This window comes from Cryptomeria japonica, chromosome 2 (assembly GCF_030272615.1).
Source record: "Cryptomeria japonica chromosome 2, Sugi_1.0, whole genome shotgun sequence".
Taxonomy (NCBI): domain Eukaryota; kingdom Viridiplantae; phylum Streptophyta; class Pinopsida; order Cupressales; family Cupressaceae; genus Cryptomeria; species Cryptomeria japonica.
Genome location: NC_081406.1, coordinates 203,674,423 through 203,700,546, shown reverse-complemented (window position 1 = coordinate 203,700,546; position 26,124 = coordinate 203,674,423). Strand labels below are relative to the sequence as shown.

Sequence of the window (26,124 nt, the reverse complement as noted above, 5' to 3'; positions counted from 1 at the left end):
GTGTGAGTTTTTGGGTGAATAATTTTGATTTGCAGAGTGCTGGTGTAGATTTTAACAAAAATCTGGTAATGTTTGGGTGTGGCTGTAGCTGTTCTATTACCTTTTTATGCTTTCCTGATTGCTGGGCACATTCTGGACAGAATATCAAGTGGAGCAGATCATCCCAGGTCTGAAATAATAATTTATATTTCTGATTTTAACACTGCTGTCAACAAACTGTGAGTGCTGGAGCAGATTAGGAGCAGCTAGAGACCTATTATCAACTCTAGAGACCTGGATGCCTTAGTCCATGCATCCTTTGCTAGAGTGCTGGACATATCTCAGAGCTGTCTTTCCTAGTGAATCATTTTGGTAATAGGTCTGCAATTTAAATGTTTAATCTGATTTTCAGAATACTGTTAAATTGAAGTCTGATTTGTAATCTGTGGCAATGTCCTATGAAGCTTGATTGATTGAGGTTTAGTTACAATCTACTCTTGCTATTTTATGTCTTTATGCACATTTATTTGTTATATGTTGATTATTATCATGAAAACAAACTAAAGCAAACAAACAGCAAGTACTCTTTATTGGTTTAATATTGCATTATATAGTCTTCAAAAAAAATTAGGTGTGACTACTACAGTTTTTCAACAGGCTGGGGGGGTTTGTACGATTTTCTCCTCAAAAATCGTGGATGGGTTTTCTGATTTTTATCCACAAAAAATCAGGGAGGGTTTTGCATGATTTTCTCTTCAAAAATCATGGTTTCTCCGTTCATGTTTTTGCACAATTTTATCACACAAAAATCATGGGTTCTTTCTTAGATGGACAGTTTTCTAAGTTTTTTATTTTTTAATCATGGAAGGTTTTCTAATATTTTTTTAATATAATCATGATGGGTTGTTTGCACAAGTTTTGAGAAGTTGTTCTTAGTGTCTCTGGATAAATAGAGGTATGGCTTTGTTACCCAACATCATGTTGGAAGGATTGTGGTAGAAGGGTTATGATAAACTTAGTCACATCAGAACTTCTTCAGAACTACGGAGGGTCTCAACGGAAGGCTCATATTGCAAAGCGTTTAAAAAGGGGGCAGCCTTCTATACATTCGTGGCCAAATGACCACATAATTTTAGGGGGATAAGGGGGGTGACTTGTTTTTCTGTAGGGTAGTTAGTAAAATTACTATTAAGGGAGGGTATTAAAATAATTTTGTAATGTTTCTGTAATGGTCATTCAGTTAGTTAGTTTAGGATCTTTCATTTTCATAGGTAGTTCTTATTTAGAATGTTTTCTTTCGTGTTTCTATTCTTGATCGTTTCTGTTATGGAAAGATCCTCTGGTAATCTCTATTTAAGGAGTCTCTGTCTCCTTTGTAAAATACCGAATAACAAATTATCATTTCAAAAATGAACACCAAGGGTGCATTTCAACTCATGCAACATCCTCTAAAAGATACTTTTCTTGTCCCGGTTCTCATGTTCTCTAAGAAGTGCTCTGTTGCAATGTGTAGCTATAATTGTTGCCTTTCATATTTGAAAACTTCCTTTACAGAAAAAAGGCAGCAATAAGAGTTGGCTATTTATCGATTCTAAAAAGAATAAGTTGAGTTAAGCATGTAAAAAATAAGCAAGGTAATTATAACCAAATAGAACGACATGTATCCATGTACAAAATTCAAAACAAAAATACCTCTGCCATAATGAATGATTCCAGGGCCTTCTGCATAGACAATGCCCTAGGATGCATCTCAAGTGTAGTCCATTTTCCCTGTTTATGATTTTTCACTATTCCATTCACCTGAATGTGATCTAGAATCTTTTTAACCGAAAGCTCATTCAAAGGAACACCATGTTTCTGTAATTCTTTCAAATAATCCAACTCAATAGGCTGCAAAAATAATATAGCTTCCCCCTTTTGGCCCAGACGAGCTGTTCTGCCAACCCTACAAATTATAGAAAATTCAACCAACTCTAAGAACATTATACCATAATTAGCAGCAAGCAAGAAGAGAGACAATGCTATATAAATTAGTTCAGAAAATACTAAATTACAAACAAACAAAAAATCTTGAAAAAAATGTTGCTACAAATATCAAGACAGACAAGATGTCCTTCAGAATGGCAAAATTGCACACAAGCACTGCACAAGACTAAAAACTCGTTGCTCCTTGAACAGGGTTGTCAAGTCTTCAAATGTGTGGTTCCTTGCTGGGCACCCCAGTTTAAGCCGTTAATTAACGACTTTGCTCCACAACTACTTGATTTTTTATTCTTCCACAAACAGACCAACATTATAAAAAATTAACATAGACCTCCGTCTACAATGATCTTCTAATCATTGAATTACAGATGTAGCTTATATGCATCTTCTAGAGTAGAACCACTCGAAGCTATACAAAGAAGTTACCAATACTTGTAGAAGAGAGTTGTAAAGATTACATGTATAAATAGATAAATGTGAAGGATTCGAATATTAAGATGAAACTAAAAAGAATTTGGTTCTAAAATGATATGATGTAAATGACACGTGTGTATAGCCCTGACTCCTCAGCATATTTGGGCCGGTACATTAGATTTTAGCATTCTTTGAAAGCAGCATTTGCAATGTTTTATCTAAGGCTGGCATTAGACAAATTTTATGGCTTGATGTTCTGCTGGACAACATCAACAGAAATTATAGGTGCAAGCTATAATCTTTTTGAATTTGTCGTCTGTTGGTTAGTTTTTGCAGTAAGGGTGATGATAAACTTCAAAATCATCTATAAACTACAGTGTGCCCGAACATCATCCAGGTGCTGAGTAATTCTCGTTGTTCTTTATTTGGTAATTATTGTGCATATACACAGAAAACTTGAGAATTCTACTCCCCAAACAGAAGGTCCAAGAAGGTGGTACTTGAGATGTAAGACTTCATTTCCAAAGCTATAATTCCCAGGCAACACAATGTCCCTTTATTACTGAATAATGATAATAATACTAAGTACAATAATAGGATTATTATTGTGTTCATGGCAATGATAATAGCAATAGTTTTTGTTACAAGTATCTACATGAGATTCTTGCCCATCAAGAAGTCAACAAAAGATAATAACAGTATCCATGAAATATGGATCAATTAAGATTGACTCAAAAATATGTAGTTGAATCCCAATAAAACATCATGTAATTCGATACAATACAAAAACATCACCTCTATAAAAATGAATGCTCTAGGGAGCTCTGTAATAAATGGTTCATAAGGCACAACAATTGCCACAGGTTTTGCAAGTAGCGTAGCAAGCTAACTTGGCTTGATCTTTTGGGGTAAACTTCGTGGACAAGTTTTCTTGAGTAAAAATGGTACTAGGATGGATGACCTCTCGAGAAATCTAGATGTTTCACCTCTATAAGCATCACCTCGATGTAATGAGTGCTAAGTGAACCATTCATGCTAAGCGAACCACTATTCATGAAATATGCATCAATAAAGATTGACTAAAACTACATAGTTGGACCCTAATAAAACATTACATAATTTGAAACATTGCAAAAACACCACCAACATGAAAATGAAGGAGCTAGGAAGTTATATAATGAATACTTCATAAGGCACAACACTTGTTAAAGGTTTTGCAAAGGAGGTAGCAAGCTAAATGGACTTTACCTTGAGGGAAACTCCATAGTTAAGTGCACTTGGGCTAGAGTAGTACTTAGACAAGTGACCTACCAAAAAGCCCAAGTGCTTATCCCTTGTGAGCATCAACTAGATGCAATGAGTGTTGTGGGCCATTCATACTCATGAGAGGTGGGTTCTTGTGAACCACCACTTGTGAAATATGGGTAAATCAAGATTGACTCAAAACTACATAATTGAATCCTAAGAAAATATCACATAATTTGATAGAATGCAAAAACCCTACTTACATGAAAATTATAATGGCACATTATTATTAACCAAAGATGCAAGTAGACCACCCCCAAAGCATGGGAGCCCCAATGTCTACTCTATGTGGCGATGCATCTTCTATAGACAAAAATTAATGTGATCCATATATGTTTACTTGCATTTGTTGAGGTGTCCTCTATGCAAACACAACAATAAGAACACAAAAATGAAGAAACCCCTAGAACCTTCCATTCAACTTATCTAGTGCAAAAGTAGGATCATATAAATGCAAGATCAGCACAATCTACTAAACAAAAGAAGAGTCAAAAACCATAAAGGGAGAGCTTGGATCAAAAAGACGAGAGAATTAATTTTCAATGAATGAGCACTAAGGAATGGAAAGGCAAAGTGTTTTCTTGCATGAAAGATTATTTTAAAAGGAAAGAAAACCTAGCAAAGCTTTAGCATAAAAAATTGGAAGAAGAAAACTATGAAACCTCTATAGCAAGAGAGCAAAAGAACTAATGAAGTATTTCACATGAAGGAACATCATTCAAAAGGAAGAAATGTCATTGTCCCTATATACGCATACCCACAACTCATGTTAACTTGAGTCACAAAATTCATGTCAATATGTTTATGTTTGGCAAGGATATAACTCTTCTATGCCAAAGGTATTCCATTGATGTTGCTTGAACTCCTTATTGTAAGGAGGTTATCGCCTTGTTGACGTGTATTTTGTACACTATCAAACACAGAATAAAATACCTAAAGGTACCTTATCCTCTCTTGAGTAAAGCCTCCGAATGCTGAAGATGTCGCGAAAAGGATCAATCGGGATGACTTCAAGGTTCTTGTATGTAGGGTCTCTACGTGTGGATAAGCTCTCTGTGGTATGATGTGATTTGCTGGAATCACAAGGGGACTTACATTTGATGATTGAACGTCTGATCTGCTTTGAATATTGCTGGAACACAGGATTTCACTAGCTTTGATTTGAAAAAAAAGGAAAAAAGACAAGGGCGAGGAGAGAATCTAATCCTAATACTAAGGAATGTAGGAGCAATGATTGATCTTTGATGAAATTCTAACTAGGTCTTGTTTTGACATCGCAGGACCATCTCCACAAGGCCAGTGCGATCTTCGAAGGAAAGCTTTATGATGTTCAAATCATCACTGCAGGCATAGACACCATCACGCTGATGCATATCAATGAAGAAGCGATAATTGAAGTTAGGCTTAAGCTGAACGATTCCAGTTGACTACGCAAGGCAAGTCTGCAATCAACAAACTGCTAGTAGTATGGATATACGAATTTCACCATCAATCAAGCACATTTCTTCCACTCATCTAATAACATGAAATCAAATATGAGAAGTATAAAGACCACGCAAATTGTCGAATCGACCCATAAATTTCACCATTTCTTCAATGAAGTTACAAGTCTTTTACAACAACATCTTGGCAACAATCTTTGCCTTATCTCTCTACTCTACTCTAATTGCTATTCTATCAACTAGCTAATCACCTTCTATCTACTCTCTATCTGTCTTCTAACTGCTTCCAACTATATTCTAACCACCTTACAAAATGAAATGCCAGGGCTTCTATAGTGCCCTCAATACAATTCGATGGCTTAGATCAATTCGAGATCAATGGCCAAGATTCAACAATGAAAACCCTAATTAGGGTTTGTTACAACCATTACATAACATTTAATGCTTGACCAATGATAAAATTGTATTGCTTGGACACATGTCCTCTCTAGAAAATTCCACCAATGGATAGCTGGGGTAGGTACATCAGAGTTTGTGCCACCTTCCATGGGTTAGGTACATTGAATCTGGAAATGCTGAGGTGGACCACACTGACTGGAGAAGTGATGACTGGGATGCCACCTCGTCTGACACTTGTAACTTGGTAGATATTCAACTTGATGTTGTTGAGAAGCTAGCTTTAATTAATTTATCTGGAACTATCTGCTTCTTCAACGAACCCTTGTTCTAACTTCTTGTGTCCTTGATGTGCAGGATGATTGATGTACCTCGCCTTGGAATGTTGGATTGGAAGAGGTCGCCCTTGATGACGTTAGTCCAAAGAAGGTCGTCCTTGTCGATGCTAGACTAGAGGAAGTCGCCCTTCTCCTTGCTTGATCGTCTTGGAGGAGACCGTCCTTGATCTGGCTTGATTTTACAACTCCGAGATCTCCATTTGATGCCTACACAAAATATTAAAGTTAGTCTTTTGAGCATCAAACCTCAAAGCATGAAATTTAAGACCTTTCAACAGTAAAACTTAAGATATTAATTTGAAAAAAGTCACAATAAATCAAGAACTACACATTTTCAAATTAATAATGAATGGAATTTGGATCTTCAAGACTTAAGACTTTACAAAATTGCAATGGGATCACAATAAGTCTTGAATAAGAACTTCAAAAATGATTCTTCATACCTCCTCCTTTGATTGTTTAACTTACAAAACCTTGGCAAAAGAAGGAAGAGGACCGGATTTTGTTAGGCAAGATTTATAGCCATCCCTTGGATAAAATGCACCTCCTTTAGCTTGGAAAAGAACTCCACCTTCCTCTTCAAAAATCTGGAAATTCGCCTTCAAATACCTTCAAAACATCTGGAATTTATCCTCCAATCTAGCAAGAAATACGCCTCTCCAATAGCCTTCAAGATGAATTTCGCCTTCCTTAGTCTCCACACTTGGTAGAAATTCGCTCCACACAAGCTAGATTTCGCACCTCCTTCCTTGCTTCTCCAAATCGCACTTGAAACAATGAGTGAATGATTTGAATAATGAAAAACACACCCCAAATATATAGAGCGCTCACCATTTCACCTCCCCATAGGCCGACTTGATGAAAATAGGCCAAAATAAATAAATAAAACTAAAAAGGAAGAGGCCGACTTAATTAAGCAATAAAAAATGATACCTCAAGCGCTCTTCTTTTTAAATTTTAATTTAATAATAAATAATTTCGAAATGCCTTAATTAATAATTAAAAAAAACGATTTTCCAAGGCTCAAAATTAATTATTAAATCCTATGCGCTTTTCATTAAATGCCCAATTTAATTAGAATTTTTAAAAATATTTCGAAGTTTTTTGGCGAACTTGGCATCTAGTGCGATTTGCTAAAATAAGGCAAAAAATAATGAATTTTGATAACTTCGTTCTGGTCCCTTGGAGAGGGACAGGAGCGCTCTTGTATTTTAAGCCTTGCATCTCTTGCTTCCACGTTCAAAACTTCATCCTTGACGTTCAAAATGGCATTTTATCTGGAACTTTAAGTTCAATTCATGTGATCTTTGGAAGGAGCTTGCCTTAAGGCATTTTCACCCTGGTCCCTTGGTGAGGGACAGGAGCGACTTTTGGTTCATTGCACAAACTCTTGATCATATCAACCTCGAATTACTTTCTAGACGTAGAACATCACTCCCCACTTCATCTTGAGTCCTAGCAACAAGAAATAGCATTTCAAAATGTTAGGCACTCAGGCATTTTGAAGATTTCGCTCTAGTCCCTTGGAGAGGGACAGGAGCGCCCTAGCCAATTTTCATCGAATTTTGTGGTCCTTGCAACTCCATTCTTCTTTGAAGCACTTTAAATATCATTCCAAATTTGTGCCTTGGCCTGGACTCGTCCCAATTTGGAGAGGAAGGCTGGCTAATGTGTTTTTCGCACTGGTCCCTTGGAGAGGGACAGGAGCGATTTTGCAACTATGAGCTTACTTGTGTCTTGCTAGCCTTCGAAATTATCTTCATTGTACCAATCACGCCCCTTTTCATTCATTTCAAACATAAAACTTGCTTTGCCTTTGCGAGAGATTGGCCTTGTGAGAAAATCGCTCTGGTTCCTTGGTGAGGGACAGGAGCGCCTATTATCTTTTGGGTTGATTTTCTCCTTCGTGGCCCACTCAAGTTATATTCAACGCACAAATCATGTTTTCCTTGATCTCTTCAAATCATAAAATCATCTTGATCTTGCAAGAACAGTACAAATTTGAAATTCAAGCTCCGGTGCTTCAGTGAGGGACAGGAGCGAATTTTGTCTTCTAGGCCAAAATGCTTCACTTTTCATCTCAAAATTCCTTTGCTAGGGAAGATATCATCTTACTTCATACTATGAATAAAAGTTAAAGTCTAAGAAAGGTCTAAAACTTGTGCATATAAAGAAAAGCGCTCTGGTCCTTCAGTGAGGGACAGGAGCGAATTTGACCTTCTAGGCAAAAACTTCATCATTTCATTGTCAAGTCTGGATGCTCTATCATGCTCATTTCGTCCTTCACCATGCCTTTGATGTTCCAATTTGACCAAACAAGGTCAGGAATGACTCAAATAAGCCTTTTCGCCCTGGACCCTTGGTGAGGGACAGGAGCGCTTCGTCTTGGTCCCTTGGAGAGGGACAAGAGCGAAATTCGCTCTGGATCCTCAGTGAAGGACAGGAGCGAAATTTGACTTTTGAACTCTCTATCAGGATAATTTTTTATGGAATATAACATTTAAGTATACTTTAAGTTATATTCCATATATACTTTCAGGATGTTTGAGAGTGGTTTCAGACCTCCAGGAGTTATATTGCAAAATCTAGTTTTTGGAGGTTTTTCAGTTTCCAGACTTAGTCAAATTCAGGATCAGGACATTCCAGACTTAGCCAAATTTCAGGATCAGGACTTTCACTCCAGCAGGACCTGCTATCCTATTGATCTCCCCGACAACACTCAAAAATGCAAAAGCCAACTAACAAAACCCCAAAAGACCCAAAAACAAACCCTAAAAAGCAAAAAAAAAGGGGGTCCCCATTTGCAATGGGTCGATGTGTGAAATGGTCACAACACGCCTAAGCATGCAAAACAAGTCCATCATGTGTGCCTCTTCGTGAAACAAAATTGAGAACCATGATCTTGGGAAAAAACTTATCCCAAAATTAATTAATTAGACATGGTGACATAGGTCACACATGGGTGTAGCATTATCATGGATGGGTGGGGAGGCATTAAACACAAAACATTCATCAATGCGATAGTCAGATGTGAAGAAGGCTCTTATTTCCTTAGGAATGTTGACTAATTTGGAAAGAGTGAGGACACTAAAAATCCAATTTTAGATTTTAAGAGATGCAAATGAGGGGGTTGATCCTTCCAATGTAGTGCAGGTGGTCAAAGATGTGGTATACACGGGCAAGGCAGCAAGTTAGTTGAGGTTGCCTACAAACACGTCTACTCAACCCCATGTGTGCATGGAATGTGCTTAAGGACATAGGGAATATTCTTTGCATCAAAAATATTGTGACGGATGCTAGAGGTGTAGATGTTCATATGCAACCAGTATACATTAGTGGCTCTCTTTCAATCCTTTTTTAACAATGCCCAGTTTTTATAAGGAAGTCCTCGAGCCAATTAAGACCTAGTTTGCATCCTACTACTTTTTATTGGAGATGTTGCTTGATATTTAGGAGCCCTAGCAACTAATGACCATGGCTGGAGAGGACTAAGTGGGGATCTGTTGTGATCTTTTCACACATAGCCCCATTGCAAATGGAGACCCCCAAGTTTTTTGCTTTGAGAGTTTGGAGAGAGTTTTTGAGGGGTCATCCAAATCGGTTAAGGAGATCATGCTCGGACCAGTGTTTGGACACCATCAAAGTGCTTAAAAGGCCTAAAGGATGAAAAACACAACTACTTAGGTTCAATTCTGACAACTTCCTATTTTGTAGGATTTTGCTTTTTTGCTTTTTCATTTTTGGCATTTCGGGACCAATCTAGGAAGTAGTTTTTTCGCCTTCTTTTTTGCTTTTTGCTTTTTTGCTTCTTTGGGCTTTTTTGAAAGTTGACCTAGGATTGGATCACTCAGGTCAAGGCAGTTGGTTTCTTGTCTTCAAAATCGAAAATTGGCACCTCTAAGGTCAAAAATTATCAAAAAATCATCCAAGTGCTCATGGCACGAAAAGTTTCTAAATGGAGAAAGCAACGTCCAAGACATGGTAAACTCCTCTCATCATGGAGAAAGCAACCTCCAAGACATGGTAAACTCCTCCCATCATGGAGAAAGCAGCGTCCAAGACATGGTAAACTCCTCCCATCATGTAGAAAGCAAAGTCCAAGACATGTAAACTCCTCCCATCATGGAGAAAGCAACGTCCAAGACATGGTAAACTCCTCTCATCATGGAGAATGCAACGCCCAAGACATGGTAAACTCCTCCCATCATGGAGAAAGCAACGTCCAAGACATGGTAAACTCCTCTCATCATGGAGAATGCAACATCCTAACACATGATAAATTTCGCCCGGCATTTAGTAAGAATGTCTTGCCAACACATGAACTCCGCCCAACACTTAGCAAAAATTCCTTGTTGCACATGAAGTCTACCCAAGGAGAAAATTCAGAAAATTGGCTAACTATTGATACCTTGGGGAGGAAAAATTCAGAAAATTAGCTAAGTATTGATACCTTGGGGAGAACAAATTCGGAAAATTGGCTAAGTATTGATACCTTGGGTGGAAAAAATTCAGAAAATTGGCTAAGCATTGATACCTTGGGGAGAAAAAATTCAGAAAATCGGCTAAGTTTTGATACCTTGGGGAGAAAAAATTCAGAAAATTGGCTAAGTATTGATACCTTGGGGAGAAAAATTCAAAAAATTGGTTAAGTATTGATGATACCTTGGGAAAAATAAAATTTGAAAATTTGGTTAAGACCAAGGAAATGTCTTGCCTAAGTGCCAAGTCCGCCCCCCACCAATGAGAAATGTCCTAACAAACTTCAAGTCCCCCCAAGGTTTAAAGTAAAGATAGCTTGCCATGGAGCTAAGTCCGCCCAATGGGAATTGGCCATGTCCAAGCCATGTCAAAGTCCGCCCCCCCCAGAGATTGTCCAAGGCATGGCAAAGTCCGCCCAAGCTTGGCTAGCCAGAGTTGAAGTCCGCCCAAGATCCAAAGGAAAGTGGCATGGAAACAATGAACTCCACCCAAGCAATGAGCAAGAATGGCATGATGTCACCCCAACTCTGCCATGGCAAAGTTAGAAATGTCTTGTGCCATCCAAAGTCCACCTTGGCACTTGACCAAAACGTCCAAACAAGGCTCAAGTCCGCCAAGAAATGGCCAAGCAAACATGACATCCGCCATGCCAAATGGCTTGCCAAAGATGAACTTTGCCCAAAATGGCATGAAGCTAAGCAAGTCCGCCTAGACACTTAGAAAAATGGCAAAACCAACAGCAAAGTCCGCCAAGAACATGAGAAAATGTCTTAACATATGGCTAAATCCGCCATGGATAAAGTTTGGCCAGGTTTGGAAGTCGGAAAATTTATCTAACACTTGAATATTTTTCAAAAATTTGCCCAACACTTCAAAAATATTTGAACACAAGAAGAATCTAGAAGATTCCTTGCCAACACATGGACAAGATGAAGATAAGGTGTGAAGTGGCACCAAGAGTAAAAGTGGAAACTTTCTTTTAAAATCTTTCAAAGAGATTAAGTTGCCATTTTGAAGAAAATGAGAAAGAGACCAAGTTCGATGAATCTAAGATAAAACATGAAGTTGCTAAAATGGTCGTCTCCAACCTTATATCAATTTCAACTTCACTCTTTCTCAAGTTTGAAAATTGAAGAGCTCTCTCTCAAGGTTAAGAAAGGTGGATTTTCGAAGGAAGATTTTTAAAGGATAAAAGTGAATGTTCTGAGTAAAGGAAGGAATTTATCAACAATCTTCAGAAGTGAAGGGCAGATTTTCACCTCCAAGACTAAGGACACATTGCCTCACTCCTATCTAGGCCATAAAAATCAAAATTTTGACTTATCTTGCAAAGAAAGTAGGTGATCCTAGGATTTTCGCTCTGGACCCTTTGGAAGGGTCAAGAGCGATTTTCATCATTTGGCTCAATTCCTTTAATCTTGATAATCATTGGCAATTTGGAGTCATTCCTAAGGACTTCTTTAATCATGATCCACAATAGATTTGGCATGAAACTAAGGGAAAAGATAGGTTTTGCACAATTTCGCCCTGGACCCTCTGGAAGGGTCAAGAGCGAATTTCCCTTTCTAGACCAAAATCATCATTCTTTCAATCCCAATATTCTTTGCAAGGCAAAATCTCCTCTCTCTTCGCCTTAGGAACAAGGTTTTAAGCTCAAGCAAGGTTAAAAATATATGCTTGTAAGGAATTTCGCTCTGGACCCTTCGGAAGGGTCAGGAGCGAAATTTCCTTCCTTGGCTAGAACATTCATTCCTTAACTCTTTCAAACATCCTTGAGGGTTTCAATATGCCCATTCTCTCTTTCAACATGCCTTGGACATCAAAACTTGGCCAAATAAGGAAAGAAACGAGGTCTAGGAGGATTTTCGCTCTGGACCCTTTGGAAGGGTCAGGAGCGAAAATCTCATTCTTGACTTGATCCTTCATCTTTTCAACTCCAATCTTCTTTGGAAGGTAACAAAACATCATTCTTCACCCAGGAGACAAGGTTTGTGGTCTAAGCAAGGTCAAAAAAATAGGCTTGCAAGGAATTACGCTCTAGACCCTTTGGAAGGGTCAGGGGCGAAATTCACCTTCTTGGCTAGAATCCTTCATTTTTTCAAAGCTTTCAAACATTTCCAACGTCCAAACATGTCCACTCTTCCCCTCCAAGATGCCTTACAAATCAAAATTTGGTCAAATAAGGCAAGAAATGAGTCTTAGGTTGATTTTCGCTCTGGACCCTTTGGAAGGGTCAGGAGCGAAAATCACAATTTGGGCTTGATTGCTCATTTTTCAAACTTCAATTTTCTCCTGGAGGCAAATATAGATCGTTTTCCATCTAAGGAGCAAGGTTTCAAGCTAAAATAAGGGAGCAACTGAAGTTTATAGGGAATTTTGCTCTGGACCCTTTGGAAGGGTCAGGAGCGAAATTCTCCTTTTGAGCTAAAATCTTGATTTTTCAAAGCTTCTAACTCCCTCTCAAGGCAAAAACATACCCATTCATCCTCCATCAAGCCAACACCTAGCCAAAATAAGGAAGAAAACAAGAGTTATAAGGATTTTCACTCTGGACCCTTTGGAAGGGTCAGGAGCGAAAATCATGTTTTGACCTTGATTCTTGATTTTTCAAACTCTAATCTTCCTTGGGAGGCAAACATAGACTACTCTCCTTTCATTTCTACCTTGGTCCTGACTTTGGCTAAAGGAAAAATGAGTGTTTTCAAGAATTTCGCTCTGGACCCTTTGGAAGGGTCAGGAGCGAAATTTACATTCTTGGCTAAAATCTTCACCTCATCCACCTTTACTCACCTCCTAAGGTTAGAACATGTCAAGACACCCCCAATCATGCCTAAGGAACTATGAAATTGGTCTTGACAAGTGAGAAATTTAGGTGTACAAGGATTTTCGCTCTGGACCCTTTGGAAGGGTCAGGAGCGAAATTCCTAATCTTGGCCAAAATCCTTCACATTTTCACATTTCCTCATTCAAACAAGCGCTTTTACCTTCATTCAAGCCTAGGAATGCGTTAGTTCTAGGTTTTGGTCAAAGTAGAATGTCTTATGGAGAATTTCGCTCTGGACCCTTTGGAAGGGTCAAGAGCGAAATCTGACTTTTTGGTCTCTCCGTCAGGATCATTTTATGGAATATAACATTTAAGTATGAGTGACATTTCTTTAAGTTATATTCCATATATACTGTCAGGATGTTTGAGAGTGGTTTCGGACCTCCAGGAGTTATATTGCAAAATCTAGTTTTTGGAGGATTCTTCAGTTTTCCAGACTTAGTAAAATTTCAGGATCAGGACATTCCAGACTTAGCCAAATTTTAGGATCACGGCATTCCAGACAGCCGAATTTCAAGGCATTCGAAGATCAGGATGACATTCCAGACTTCATCACTCACCAACTTGACCTAGCTCAGACCTTCAAGGATGATACTCACTCACCAAGCAAGACACAATTAGCAACAAGAGCAAAACCAGGCCCTAAGGAAGACTCTCACAGAAACCCTAATTCTGGGGGCCCGAAGACTCACCTCAACTCAAGCAGAGCCTGCCATCCTAGTGATCTCCCTGGCGACACTCGAAAAGCAAAGGCTAACAGACAAAACACTAAAGCCTAGAAAGCAAAACCCCACAAAGCGAAAAAAGTAGGGGTCCCCATTTGCAATGGGGCGATGTGTGAATACATCACAACAAGGTCATAGATCAAGTTACTTTTAGAGACTTCAGCTTCGTTTTGTTTGATTAAATAATTTTTTTAAAATTTTAATATTCAAATATTAATTTTTATTGATTAAAATTCTTTAAATAGCTATCTCCCCTTCAAAAATGCATCCCCGCATTCCTTGCCCCTGAAACTAAGAGACACACAAACTACAGCAAAGATAAGCTATGTAGACATAAATAATTACGCATTATTTGCACAATTCTAAATCTACATTACCAGATTCGTGGATTGGGATCCAGGTACAGGGCCGGGTGTGATCTGGTATAAGTTCGATCCAGGTGCCTAAGTTCGTCGAAACAGCGACCCCGAGCATTTCCGGCAATGTGGGCATCCAAAAGAGGGCCCCACAAGTCAAAACAAAAACAATTTAAAAATGCCCCCCAACCTTAATTTCACCCTACCTTTCCTTCTTTTTGTTATTTCACCTCATTTCTTCAACAAAAAACTTGTATTCTCACCATTTATTTTCTCCAACTAGTTTTGAAGGTTGTGTAGATGTGTATTTTGTGACACCTTACAACACAAAATAAATTACCAAGGTTGTGTTTTGTTTTTTGTCATTTCACCTCATTTCTTCAACAAAAAACTTGTATTCTCGCCATTTATTTTCTCCAAATGGTTTTGAAGGTTGTGTCGATGTGTGTTTTGTGACACCTTACAACACAGAATAAAATACCAAGGTATTCTATCCTCTCTTGGACTCCAAGGTTTATATTATCAAGTCTTGACGTGTGGATAGACTCAATGGTTGATGTGATTGTTGATAATCCAAGGGGACTTAGGTTTATGAACTACAACTGGAACATGAACATTGGATGTATCAATCATGTGATGCTTCTTCTCCTAAACTAATTCAAACTCGAATGAAAAAAAGGACAAAAGGGGAAAAGGTTTAGAGAATCTATGCTACTCCTAAGATCAATGATGATGATGAATGTCACTTAGACAAACTCCCTCAAACCAAGGTTTGCTTCGCCATGATGACAACAACTATGCAAACTTGATGCAATCTTCTAAGAAAATGGAAGATTATCATACTGTGAATACACCACCCAAATACCTATCATTGGTGTGACTTGAAAAAGTATCCACAATAATAACGACGCTCGGGCTAACATTGCACTGTAGCTTACAATCAGCAAACTACAAAAAGTATGAACCAAGGAATTCATCACAATATCTTCATAAGCATCCACTATGATCAATGGACTTTAATTAACCTTAAGAAGTAACAAGAAATCATGCAAATGTAGAAATAGCACAAAGATCCACCACAACTTCAATGAGATCAAGTATTTATTTCCACAAGTCTTGGCAACAATTTCCTCTTTCCTCCTACTCTACTAGCCTTATATAGAGGTCTCTTTACATTTCAATGGTTCAAATTGATTATCAATTGCCAAGATTTACACAATGGAACCCTAATTAGGATTTATTACAACAAACTCCATCTTGGCCAATAAAATAATTACAATGAATTAGACACATGTCCATTATTTGAAATCAAACGACTAAATGGTGAGGTTGGGCATGTTGGGCAAACTTCAATGCACTGCCATGTGTCACTCAATCCTTTTTTGCATTGTTAAACTTGAAGTCTTCATGTTGCTAAGTCTTGACGCATCATTCTTCATCTTCTTGAACTCCTTGATGTGAATTCACATATGGAACATAGGGTCTTGGATTTCCGAAGGAAAATCAAGATGTTGTAATGGTATCCTTCCTCATGTAGATCCTTGCACATACTTTGTTGAAATCTTCCTCCCTTGGTGGCTTTGATCTCTTGCTTAATGCAATCCCTTGTAATGGTTAAGTCTTTCATTTGCTTCACCTCCTTGAATGTTATCCCTTTTGAATACTTGAACCTTGGTGTGAAGATGTTCTTCATGTTGTTGAGCCTTGGTGTCAATCTTCCATGTTATTGATGAATCTCTCCTTCACCTTTTGAAGGGCTCTTGGTCAAGTTCCTCATTTGATTCACCTCCTTGAATCAGTTAAACTCTAACTCAAATTGTGAAGCCCTTTCTTGCTACCTCGTTGAATGCTTTGACATTGAAAGTCCTTCAACGAGCTGAACTTGCAATCAATCCTCATTTCCACACTTTTGCCTTTTCTTGTTCCTTGTGAAGTTCTTCTTCATTCCTATGCAATTATACTTGAAAGACACGGAAGATATCATGAAAGTGGATAAAATATGAAATTGCAAGATTACAATAAAATGAAAGTACCCTTGCATCACCAAATAGACTTGCTAATCATTTGAAATAATGATTTTCATTAGGAAAATGATGCCTCCAATTCTATACATATAAGGTCGTGTCATGACGAACGTGGAGCTTGCTTAAGGCCATACAAGGCCTTTTTCAATCTGCATACATGTCTCTTTCTCATGGACCACAAAACCATCTGGCTGCTCAATAAAACCTTCTTCTTCAATTACACCATTCAAGAATGTTGTCTTTACATCCATCTGATGTAATTTCCACCCTTTAGCAGCTGCAATAGCAATAATAGTTCTGATAGATGTATATTGAGCTACAAGAGCAAAGGTCTCTTCGTAGTCTATACCTTCCTTTTGAGAAAAACCTCTAGCTACAAATCTAGCTTTATATTTTTCGACACTTCCATCAGCTGCATGTTTAATTTTGAACAGCCACTTAGAAGAAACAACAGATTTATTTTTGGGCCTAGGAACCGTCCCACACATCATTCTTGATTATGGATTGGTACTCCTCCATCATGGCATCCTTCCATACTTGTTGCTTTGAAGCCTCCTCAAAACTTGAAGGCTCAAATGCTATAATATGACTCATCAAAGCAACATATCCTGCAAGCTTATGAGGTCTTTTACTTTCCCTGAAAGTACCACGTGGAGCTGCATATTTTTCAGCCTCTTGCATAGTATGCCTAGCCCACAAAGGTCTCTTCTTATCAGCTGAAGCATTACTTGGACCAGCAGTAGTATCTATAGGATCAATAGGATCAACAGAATCTTCTAACTCTATAATCTCCCTCTAAAACTTTGAAGGGGAATCCGGGACAGCCATATCCATATCTTGAGAAGGCACAAAATCTTCTCTATCAATTTTCATATTAGATTCTTTAGACCTTTTGCAAGCTACATCTTCTTCAAAAGAGACATATCTGCTGATTTCAATTTGCTTTTGACCTAGAATGTAAATTCTGTATGCTTTTGATGATACACTACAACCAAAAAAAATGCCTTTCTTTCGTGAAGGTTCTAACTTAGTTCTCTTATCTTTTGGAATATGAATATACATTGGACATCCAAAAATTCTGAGATGACTAATATCTGGTTTGGAACCTGTGAAAGCTTCTTTAGGTGTCATATTATCTAGAGTTTGATGAGGACTGTGATTCTAAACATAAACAACTGTCCTACAAGCTTCTGCCCAAAGAAATATTTGAAGATCTTGATCGTGGATCATAGCCTTTGTTGCCTCAACAATAGACCTGTTCTTTCTTTCAGCAATTCCATTTTGTTGAGGATCATAAGGGACACAAAACTCCCTCTTAATCCCAGCATCAATACAGAAATTTTGAAATAAACCACAAGTATATTCACCCCCATTGTCAAATCTTAAAACTTTAATCCTCTTATCAAACAAATTCTCTACTCGAGCTTTGAACTCTTTACATCTAGACAGCACTTCATTAGATTCTTTAGATTTCAAAAAGTATATCCATGTCTTCCGAGAAAAATCATCAATGAAAGTAACATAGTACCAAAAACCACTTAACGAAGCAACAGACATAGGACCACACAAATCAGAATAAATCAGCTCTAGAATTTATTTTGCTCTACTTTCACTAGAGTGAAAAGGACTTTTAATGTTCTTACCTAGAGCACATCCTTTGCAGACACCATCATGATCTTGATTGAGCTTATGAAGACCAATTACCATCTTCTCCATGGAGGAAAGAATTCTGAAAATTACATGAGCAAATCTTTTATGCCACAGCTCATTAGAAATCATTGAATCATGAGCTAAGGCATGAACAAGACGAGCTGAAAGTTTGTATAGACTGTCATGACGAACACCAATCCCATGAGCTGTCTTGATGCTAGAGTTCTTCTTCCATGCAAGAACTTTGCCTTGAACAAATGCAACCTAATATCCTTTATCTTCCAAAGCTGAGATAGAAATCAGATTTCTCTTGATTCCAGGAACAAATAGCACATCACTCAGATGAAGAGGAATTCCAAAATCCAAATGAAAAGAAGTGGTCCCAGCTCCTTTCACAGAATAACAAGCATCATCACCAATGATAACATGCAAGTGAGAATCCTTTTCAATCAAATTCGAGAGATGTTCACGATATCCAGTAATATGACGAGAAGCTCCACTGTCAATCAGCCAAGTATTACTATTAGAGGGAACATTACTTGAAAGGGCAGAAATAAATAAGAAACCCTCTGAATTTTCACTTGATTCTCTAAGAGGAGAAGCATGTTCAACATTTGTTGCAGCAGCCTGATGCTTGGGTCTTGAAGGACATTCTCTAGCAAAGTGACCAAATTTGTCACATCTGAAGCATTGAACTCTAGAGAGATCCTTTCTCTTGTTAGATTCAGGAGCTAAATCAGAATTCTTATCTCTATTCCTTTTGAAGTTCCCTTTCCTCCCTTTTCTTCTAGAAGTATGGGCAGCAAGAGCATGATCTTCTTCATGATGAGATTTTCGACCAATTCCTCTTGCCTCCAATCTGCATTCCTCTTGAATGCAATCTGCTCTCAATCGATCAAACTTGGGTAGCTCATTTCTTCCACTAATACCTTGAATGAAAGATTCCCAAGAGTGAGGAAGGCCATTCAATGGCCAGCATAACCAGGTCTTTATCTTCAATAGAATCTCCAATAGCATTGAGTTGATCCTTCAATTCTGTAATCTTCATAAAGAAAGAAACAACAGATTCACCTCTACTCATTTTAATATGAAGGAGTTGATGTCTCAATGCTAAAGCTCTGCTAGTACTATTGAATTCATACAAACTTTGAAGGCACTCGAACATATCTTTGGCTGAATTCAACTTGGATATAACAGGTACTAGACGATCCTTAACAGAATCAATTAGAATCTTTCTAGCCATGAGATTATTCTTCCTCCATTGTGCTTTCTTGGTGTCATCTAAAGGTTCATCTACAACAAACTTCGCATAGATAAGAAGATCATTCTCTTCAAGCACAATAAGAATCCTAGATTTCCATGAAGTGTAATTAGCTACACCATCCAATCTGTCTTAAACTTTGAGTCCATTCACCATGATGGAAAACTTGAAATAAACAGGTTAGAGCTCAAGCAAAGAAAATTTCAAAACTAAGCAATTTGGTTCTGGATCTTTTCTTTAGACCCACTCTAATACCATGTTAAATTAGAACCAAAAAGATAAAAATTCAAAATCTGAAAAATACCAAACAAAAGACTCGACGATTTATCCTGGGAAAACCCTCCACCTGAGGATGAAAAACCCAGCCACACCAAAATTGAATTTTATTATCAAAATGAATCTGATACAATGCTTTTAAGCCTAACAAGAAGCTTTTTGAAAAATGAGGACTTCTACCTTACATTCAGAATATTTCCTCTCTACAATGAGATGAGATCACATATCAAACGAACATAGAAGGATAATACTGAGAGATCGAAAAACTACAAGATAGCTGAAGACGATATCATTCCTTCAAAATACGTCCACAAAAGATTACTGAAAGCATATGAAAAAATTGCCTTGCTTAAGAATAACTCTGCACTCCTCGAACAACTTGTTACAATACACATACCAAAAAGAAAGAATAGGAGCACGAAAACAATATAACACGAGAGGACGGAAGACGGAAAGCAAAGAGACACAAAGATTACAGTGACAATTACAAAGCAACTTGAAACTCCTCCTGCACCGACAAGATACGCCAAGACGTTGACACACGTGAACCTCATAACGACGGAGCTCACGGATGAGACGAGAAGGAATATGATACGTGCAAAAATCAATTGCAAGAAGAGTGTTGAACAATACAAAAGGAACTGAAACACATTTCGTAAAATCACAGCGAATATAGAGCTCAAATTTTATGAAGTGAGCAGAGATGCAGCAAAACAAAGATTACTGAAAGCATATGATAAAATTGCCTTGCTTAAGAATAACTCTGCACTCCTCGAACAACCTATTACAATACACATACCAAAAAGAAAGAACAGGAGCACGAAAACAATATAACACGACAAGATACACCAAGACGTTGACACACGTGAACCTCATAACGACGGAGTTCACAGATGAGACGAGAAGGAATATGATACGTGCAAAAATCAATTGCAAGAAGAGTGCTAAACAATACAAAAGGAACTGAAACACATTTCGTAAAATCATAGTGAATATAGAGCTAAAATTTTATGAAGTGAGAAGAGATGCAGCAAAACAAAGAGAAATCCACAGCCATGGCAGAAAACGATATATACTGAAGTTACAAACATTAACAAGAGATGGTGGTTCTTCTTCCTCCTGGTGGACAGACATCTCATTTCCTTCTGGGATTCAAGAAGGAATTTTTATTTCATCAAGGGGTTGATCCTGTTGGTGTTGGAAATAAGCCACACCCGGACCGACGATGGACTAGTCCAAGAGGGGCCAGTAGCTCAGTGGTAGAGCACTCCAGCAGCGTATGGAAGGTCCTAGGTTCGAGTCCTAGCTGGTCCATGTCTCAACATGGTATCAGAGACAGGTCCAGGCTAGGAGCCCCAAGCACACAAGAGGTGTGGCTTAAGGGGGGGTGTTGGTGTTGGAAATAAGCCACACCCGGACCGACGATGGACTGGTCCAAGAGGGGTCAGTAGCTCAATGGTAGAGCACTCCAGCGGCGTATGGAAGGTCCTAGGTTCGAGTCCTAGCTGGTCCATGTCTCAACAGATCCTCAATAATCATTAGGCTATCCAAATTCCTGGACGTAGCAAAAATGGGATGGCTCTGATCTTCGTTTCTTTTGAGCAAGTTCCTCATTCACGACTTCCTTCCCGTTTGACCTTGAAGGGTCATCAACTGCTTCCTTTTTCTCGAACTAATGCTTTCAACTGGCCAGGCACACTCTTCATCGGAAGAGTATGATTCCATGAAGCCCATCAAGTTATACGTGAGATTCACACCCTTTCACTTCAGCACTTGGATCTGCTTGTCAACCCAGCACTCTGAATACTTAACAACTGGCCACATCAAGGTGGTTAAATCAGTGAGTTCTGGTTCTGACCATTTCACAAGAGAGACGCCAATTCTCATCAAAGCGCAGCTGAACATATTCTCCATCATCCTCTAACTGATCAGGCACATGGAAAAGCTCGGTTGTTCTAATCAAGCTTACTGGTAGTCTAGACCAAAGTCTTTTCCGAACTTAAAACTCATCTGCAGCATTTGCCCAAAAATCTTCCAAGTCAATTCCATGTCTATACTTTTCTCCGTTCACTAATCCAATGTAGTTATGAGGATCAAAATCAGCCCGAAATCGGTAAAATGTGAACGGATGCCACTACATCTTCAACCTAGCACTCTCAGTTGTCTGTGTTGTTGGGCAAGATTCCAGCATATTTCTGATGAAGAATGGAAAGGAAATAGTTGTCTTTTGCTTTGTTCTTTGGAAGCCCTAATATGTCTCTAACTGTCCAAGGACTTCCAGCAAGACCATTCTGTTGGTGGGATAAATCAGAAGCCGATAAGGACATCCGGTAAACCCTTGGACTCTTATGTATGTGAATCTAGGAAACTGGATAAACCAGGATCCATACTTGCTTATTAGACTTGCAGCCTCAAGAGTGAGCCTTTGATGGAGTCCTCCCTACAGTGTTATGGTGATATACATCAAGAATGCATCATTTACCCATTTGAAGTGGGCCTTCTCACTTAGCTACAACTACGAGTAAGAGTCATAAGACTTGAACTCATTTTCGCCATTGCCTACGGTGCCTCTGCAAATCAGTCATGTGTATTTGTAGATCCTTGCCAGCAGGTAGACGATGTAGGAGCTCATGTAAAAGGACTTCATCCTTTCCAAATTCTTCAGCTGTTCATCCAGGTTGCCGCTGATTATTCGAGCCCAATTGAACATTTTTACTCTTGAGGTGATCTCATCAATAAAATAATACATCCAGGTTTCAAATGGCGCACCCTGAGGGCTGCCCATTACTCTATTCAATAGTAAAATGAGATCACCGTGGTCTTCTTTGAAGTCAGTGCGGAATAATTTCTTTGGCACCTTCTTGAGACTGGATCTCGATTTCTCAAGCCATGACTTATTAACATTTGTTGCACAAAGTTCAAGCTGATCTTCATAAAGTCTTCTAGTTTGCTCCTTGGTTTTATATGAAGTCTTGTTGTTGCTCGGAACCCCGACTGCTTCCTGGATGGCTAACTCTCCAAGATGAGCCAAGACTCTTCCATGTGGTGCAACAATTTCTCTCTCTTGGGCATTGTGGTGTATGGCACAATCAACCATAAGTACTGCACATTCCATAGCTGGTGGAAATCCAACTGCTTAGACGATGCCATTTCTCATCATCCGATGAACAATGGGCGTTGGCAAAAATCCATCTAGCCCATACATCCTCTTTCTGAAATCTTTGAAGTCTATGTACCCGAGGTTGGTGTCTGTGACATTTTTCCACTTAGAATTGACCTTTGCCTCCGGCTGCAACCCTTTACTGGTGAACTTCATTTGAGCTTTCCTCAAAGGTCCTCCTCTGGTTGTCATCGACCTACAACAAACATGGAAAAATTCAACATTACTTTCCAAGAAAATTTAAAGTTTTTAACTCTGATTTTGGACGATTTACTCGAAAATTTCACTTTCAGCCTGTCAAAAAGCTAAAATTCTGTGAAAAATCAAACTGAAAATGGATGAATTTGGCTAAATACTTAAGCAGATTTCGAGAAATAAATGATTAAGACAGAAGAAATCAATCAAAAACATGGATTTTCGAAAATCTCCAATTTACTTTTGACTGAGTTTGGCGAAAATTTGCCTTCAATTTTGAAAATTCTGTCTTTAATTCAGAAAAAGCACCTTATTCTCTGGGAATTATGTCCTCCACTTAGAAAATTTTACTTATTCTCTGTCCTCTACTTCGAAAATTGACTCTTTCTTCAAAAATTCCTCTTTAAAAATCTATCTTTCACCCTTTGCAATCGAACTACACAACTTGATAGTGAATTAAGAATGACAAGTTGAATAGATATAGAGTTGAGAAGTTCAATTTTTAGGAATTTTTTTTTTGTTTTTTTCGTTTTTATGTTTTTTCCTTAGGTTCATCGAACTTGGCCTTGTTTTATCTCTTCAAAAATGGAAACTCAATCTTCCCTATGGGCGAGTTAGCATGGAACCTTCTAGACTCTTCCTAAGTGTATGATTTTCAAAAATTGTTCTAAGTGTTGTGTTGATGTTATAGCAGCAGGAGTTCTCTTTTCCCTGACTGCTGTTTTAACTATTATTAATACCGTATTCATCGCTGTCTTATATCAGCGATCTCATTAGTGTTATTCCACAAACTATAGTTAAAAGTTTGCATGTTTGATATTCTACGTAAGGATTCTTTTAGATAGTATCCATCTGTTAATGGATGATTAATAATGGTTGTCTATCGGGTGTTAGTGGATCGCACCCCTTCCTTGATGTGTCACCCTGATTGTGGTTGTAACTTTTCGCGTCTCTTGAACGGGTATTTTATCCCTTCAATCAGGGGCATTAGAATATACAATCGGTGAGTGATATGCTGTTCTTATACATGCGATACCTGTGAATGATCTGCTGTGTATATTCGTGTGATGCCTGAGAAATACATATGCTGTGTGGTTCGTAGAAAATATTCGCCGTGCACATACATGTGATATGTGTGGATTATATGCTGTACTTATTCACCCAGCAAACACAAATAACCAAATTAATCATATTGGAGGAAACTAGCGTCTAAGGGAGAAATCAATATCCTCAGCATATTGATATATTGCTTCAGATTAATACAAAATAAAAGAAATATTAATTCTGTACTTCTGCCTATTTAAATTCTGATCAAAAATTTAACATGTTGGACATTTTTTGAAAATTTCTTCTGAGTGTTGGAAAAATACAAAAATATTTTAAGTGTTGAATTTTATTTTTCCAACTTGGCCAAACTTTTATCCATGTCGAATTAATTCATATGCCAAGACACTTTCACATGTCAACTTCATCTAGGCGAATTTCTTATTTTTCCAAGCCATTTGCTATTGGTGGCATGGCAAACTTCATTCGAACATTGCTTTTCTACTTCCCTTGGCGAATTTGATCATCTTTATACCATACTCTACCTAGGCGGACTTTATGATTATCTTGCCATCTTTCTCTAGTCATGGCAGACTTGACACATAGTTTGGACATTCTTTTCATGCTTTTCTCCTATCTTCCTAGGTGGACTTTGTCTTTGTTAGGCAAAGGCGGACTTTACTTTATCTTGCCATTCTTTCCATATGCCTAGCGGACTTCATACTTCTTCATGCCATGCTCTTCGAGGTGTTGGGCGGACTTTGCTAGGCCTTGGACATGCTTGCACTTGCTTGGGCAGACTTGGAGATTGTTAAGCCATCTTCCTTGGCGGACTTGACATGGTGCTAGACCCTTCATACCATGCTAACTCCATATTTTCTTTGAGCGGACTTCAAGGCTGGCCGGACATTGTCTAACTTGGGCAGGGCGGACTTCATCTTGGTCTTGCCATATACACCTTCAAGCTAAGCGGACTTCAAGCTTTGCATGCCATGTCCAAACCTTGGGCAAATTTAATAGCAGCTTTGCTAGGGCGGACTTTAAGACTGATTGGACATATATTCATGTGCTATCTTCCAACCTCGCTCCCATTGCCATCTTCAAGTTTGATCTACCATGTTGATGTTTGATCTGCCATGTTGCTTATCTAGAACATCTAGAACACAAACCCTAACTTGGAGATTTTACCCTTCTTTTTACACTTTGAGGCACAATTTTTTTATTCTAAAGACATGAACACTGTCGCCATGACCTGTGGGACCCAATACTAGGTCTACTTTCAAAAAAGCATAAAAAAAGCAAAAAGCAAAAATCAAGCCAAAAAAGTTGCTTCTCGGATTGGTCCCAAAGTGCCAAAATCAAAAAATAAAAAAAATAAAAATCCCTAAAAAGTAGGAAGGTGTCAAAATTGACTCAAAGCAATTGTGATCTTCGTCTTTTGGGCCTTCTGAGTGCTTTGGTGGTGTCTAGACATTGATTGGAGCATGATTTCTACATTTGGCTCGTGGTGACACTTATAAAACTCTAACTCTCAACTCTCGAAAACAAAGACTTATGAAATTGCATAGCTAAGACAAATCCCCAAGAAAGCAAACAACTGGGGGTCCCCATTTGCAATGGGGTGATGTGTGAAATAGGTCACAACAATACCTAACATGAACTGTCTCAAACCAAGGTGGTGGAAACGATATGTGGATGACACCAACGTTTGTTGGCCACATGGTCGTGAGAAGTTAGAAGAATTCCATAACCACCTTAACAAAATAGCTCATTGTATCTCCTTCACCAAAGAGCTCAAAACAGGTAACCAACTCTCCTTCCTTGACATCCTTCTCATTAAAAAGACAGATGGGTCTCTAGGTCGTCAAGTTTATCGCAAAGCGACCCACATTGATCTCTACCTTCACTCTTCGTCTCATCACCATCCTAGCCAAAAAATTGGCATTCTTAAGACCCTTGCCATGAGAGCTTATCGTATTTGTGATGAGGATAACCTAAACCAAGAGTTACTCTAACAAGCATTTCACTAGGGCCTTCAACCAAGCCAATTATCACTTTCACTCCTTAACCAAACCCTCCAAACCCCAAATCCATGGCAATGCTTCCATCTCTTACATTGAAGGTGTTTCCCACAAAATTGACAAGATCCTTCTTAGAAAGGCATTTGATGTTCTTTCAAGCCATTCTCTATGGTGAAGAATCGCATCCTGCCTCTCAATGATCAGAGAGATATTCTCCTAGACTCTAGTGTCTACAAGATTATGTGTTCCTGC

The 26,124-nt window shown here is 38.4% G+C and overlaps 1 protein-coding gene across 2 annotated transcripts in view; it reads right to left on the bottom strand.

The window, feature by feature from the left end:
- Positions 1-26,124, bottom strand: part of LOC131046322 (DEAD-box ATP-dependent RNA helicase 17) — a 95,141-nt gene that overhangs the window by 5,537 nt on the left and 63,480 nt on the right. For both annotated transcript variants that reach the window (XM_057980035.2, XM_057980036.2), the window contains exon 9: positions 1,672-1,924. In XM_057980035.2, the coding sequence (XP_057836018.1) occupies positions 1,672-1,924 (253 nt within the window). The remainder of the gene's footprint in view (positions 1-1,671; positions 1,925-26,124) is intronic.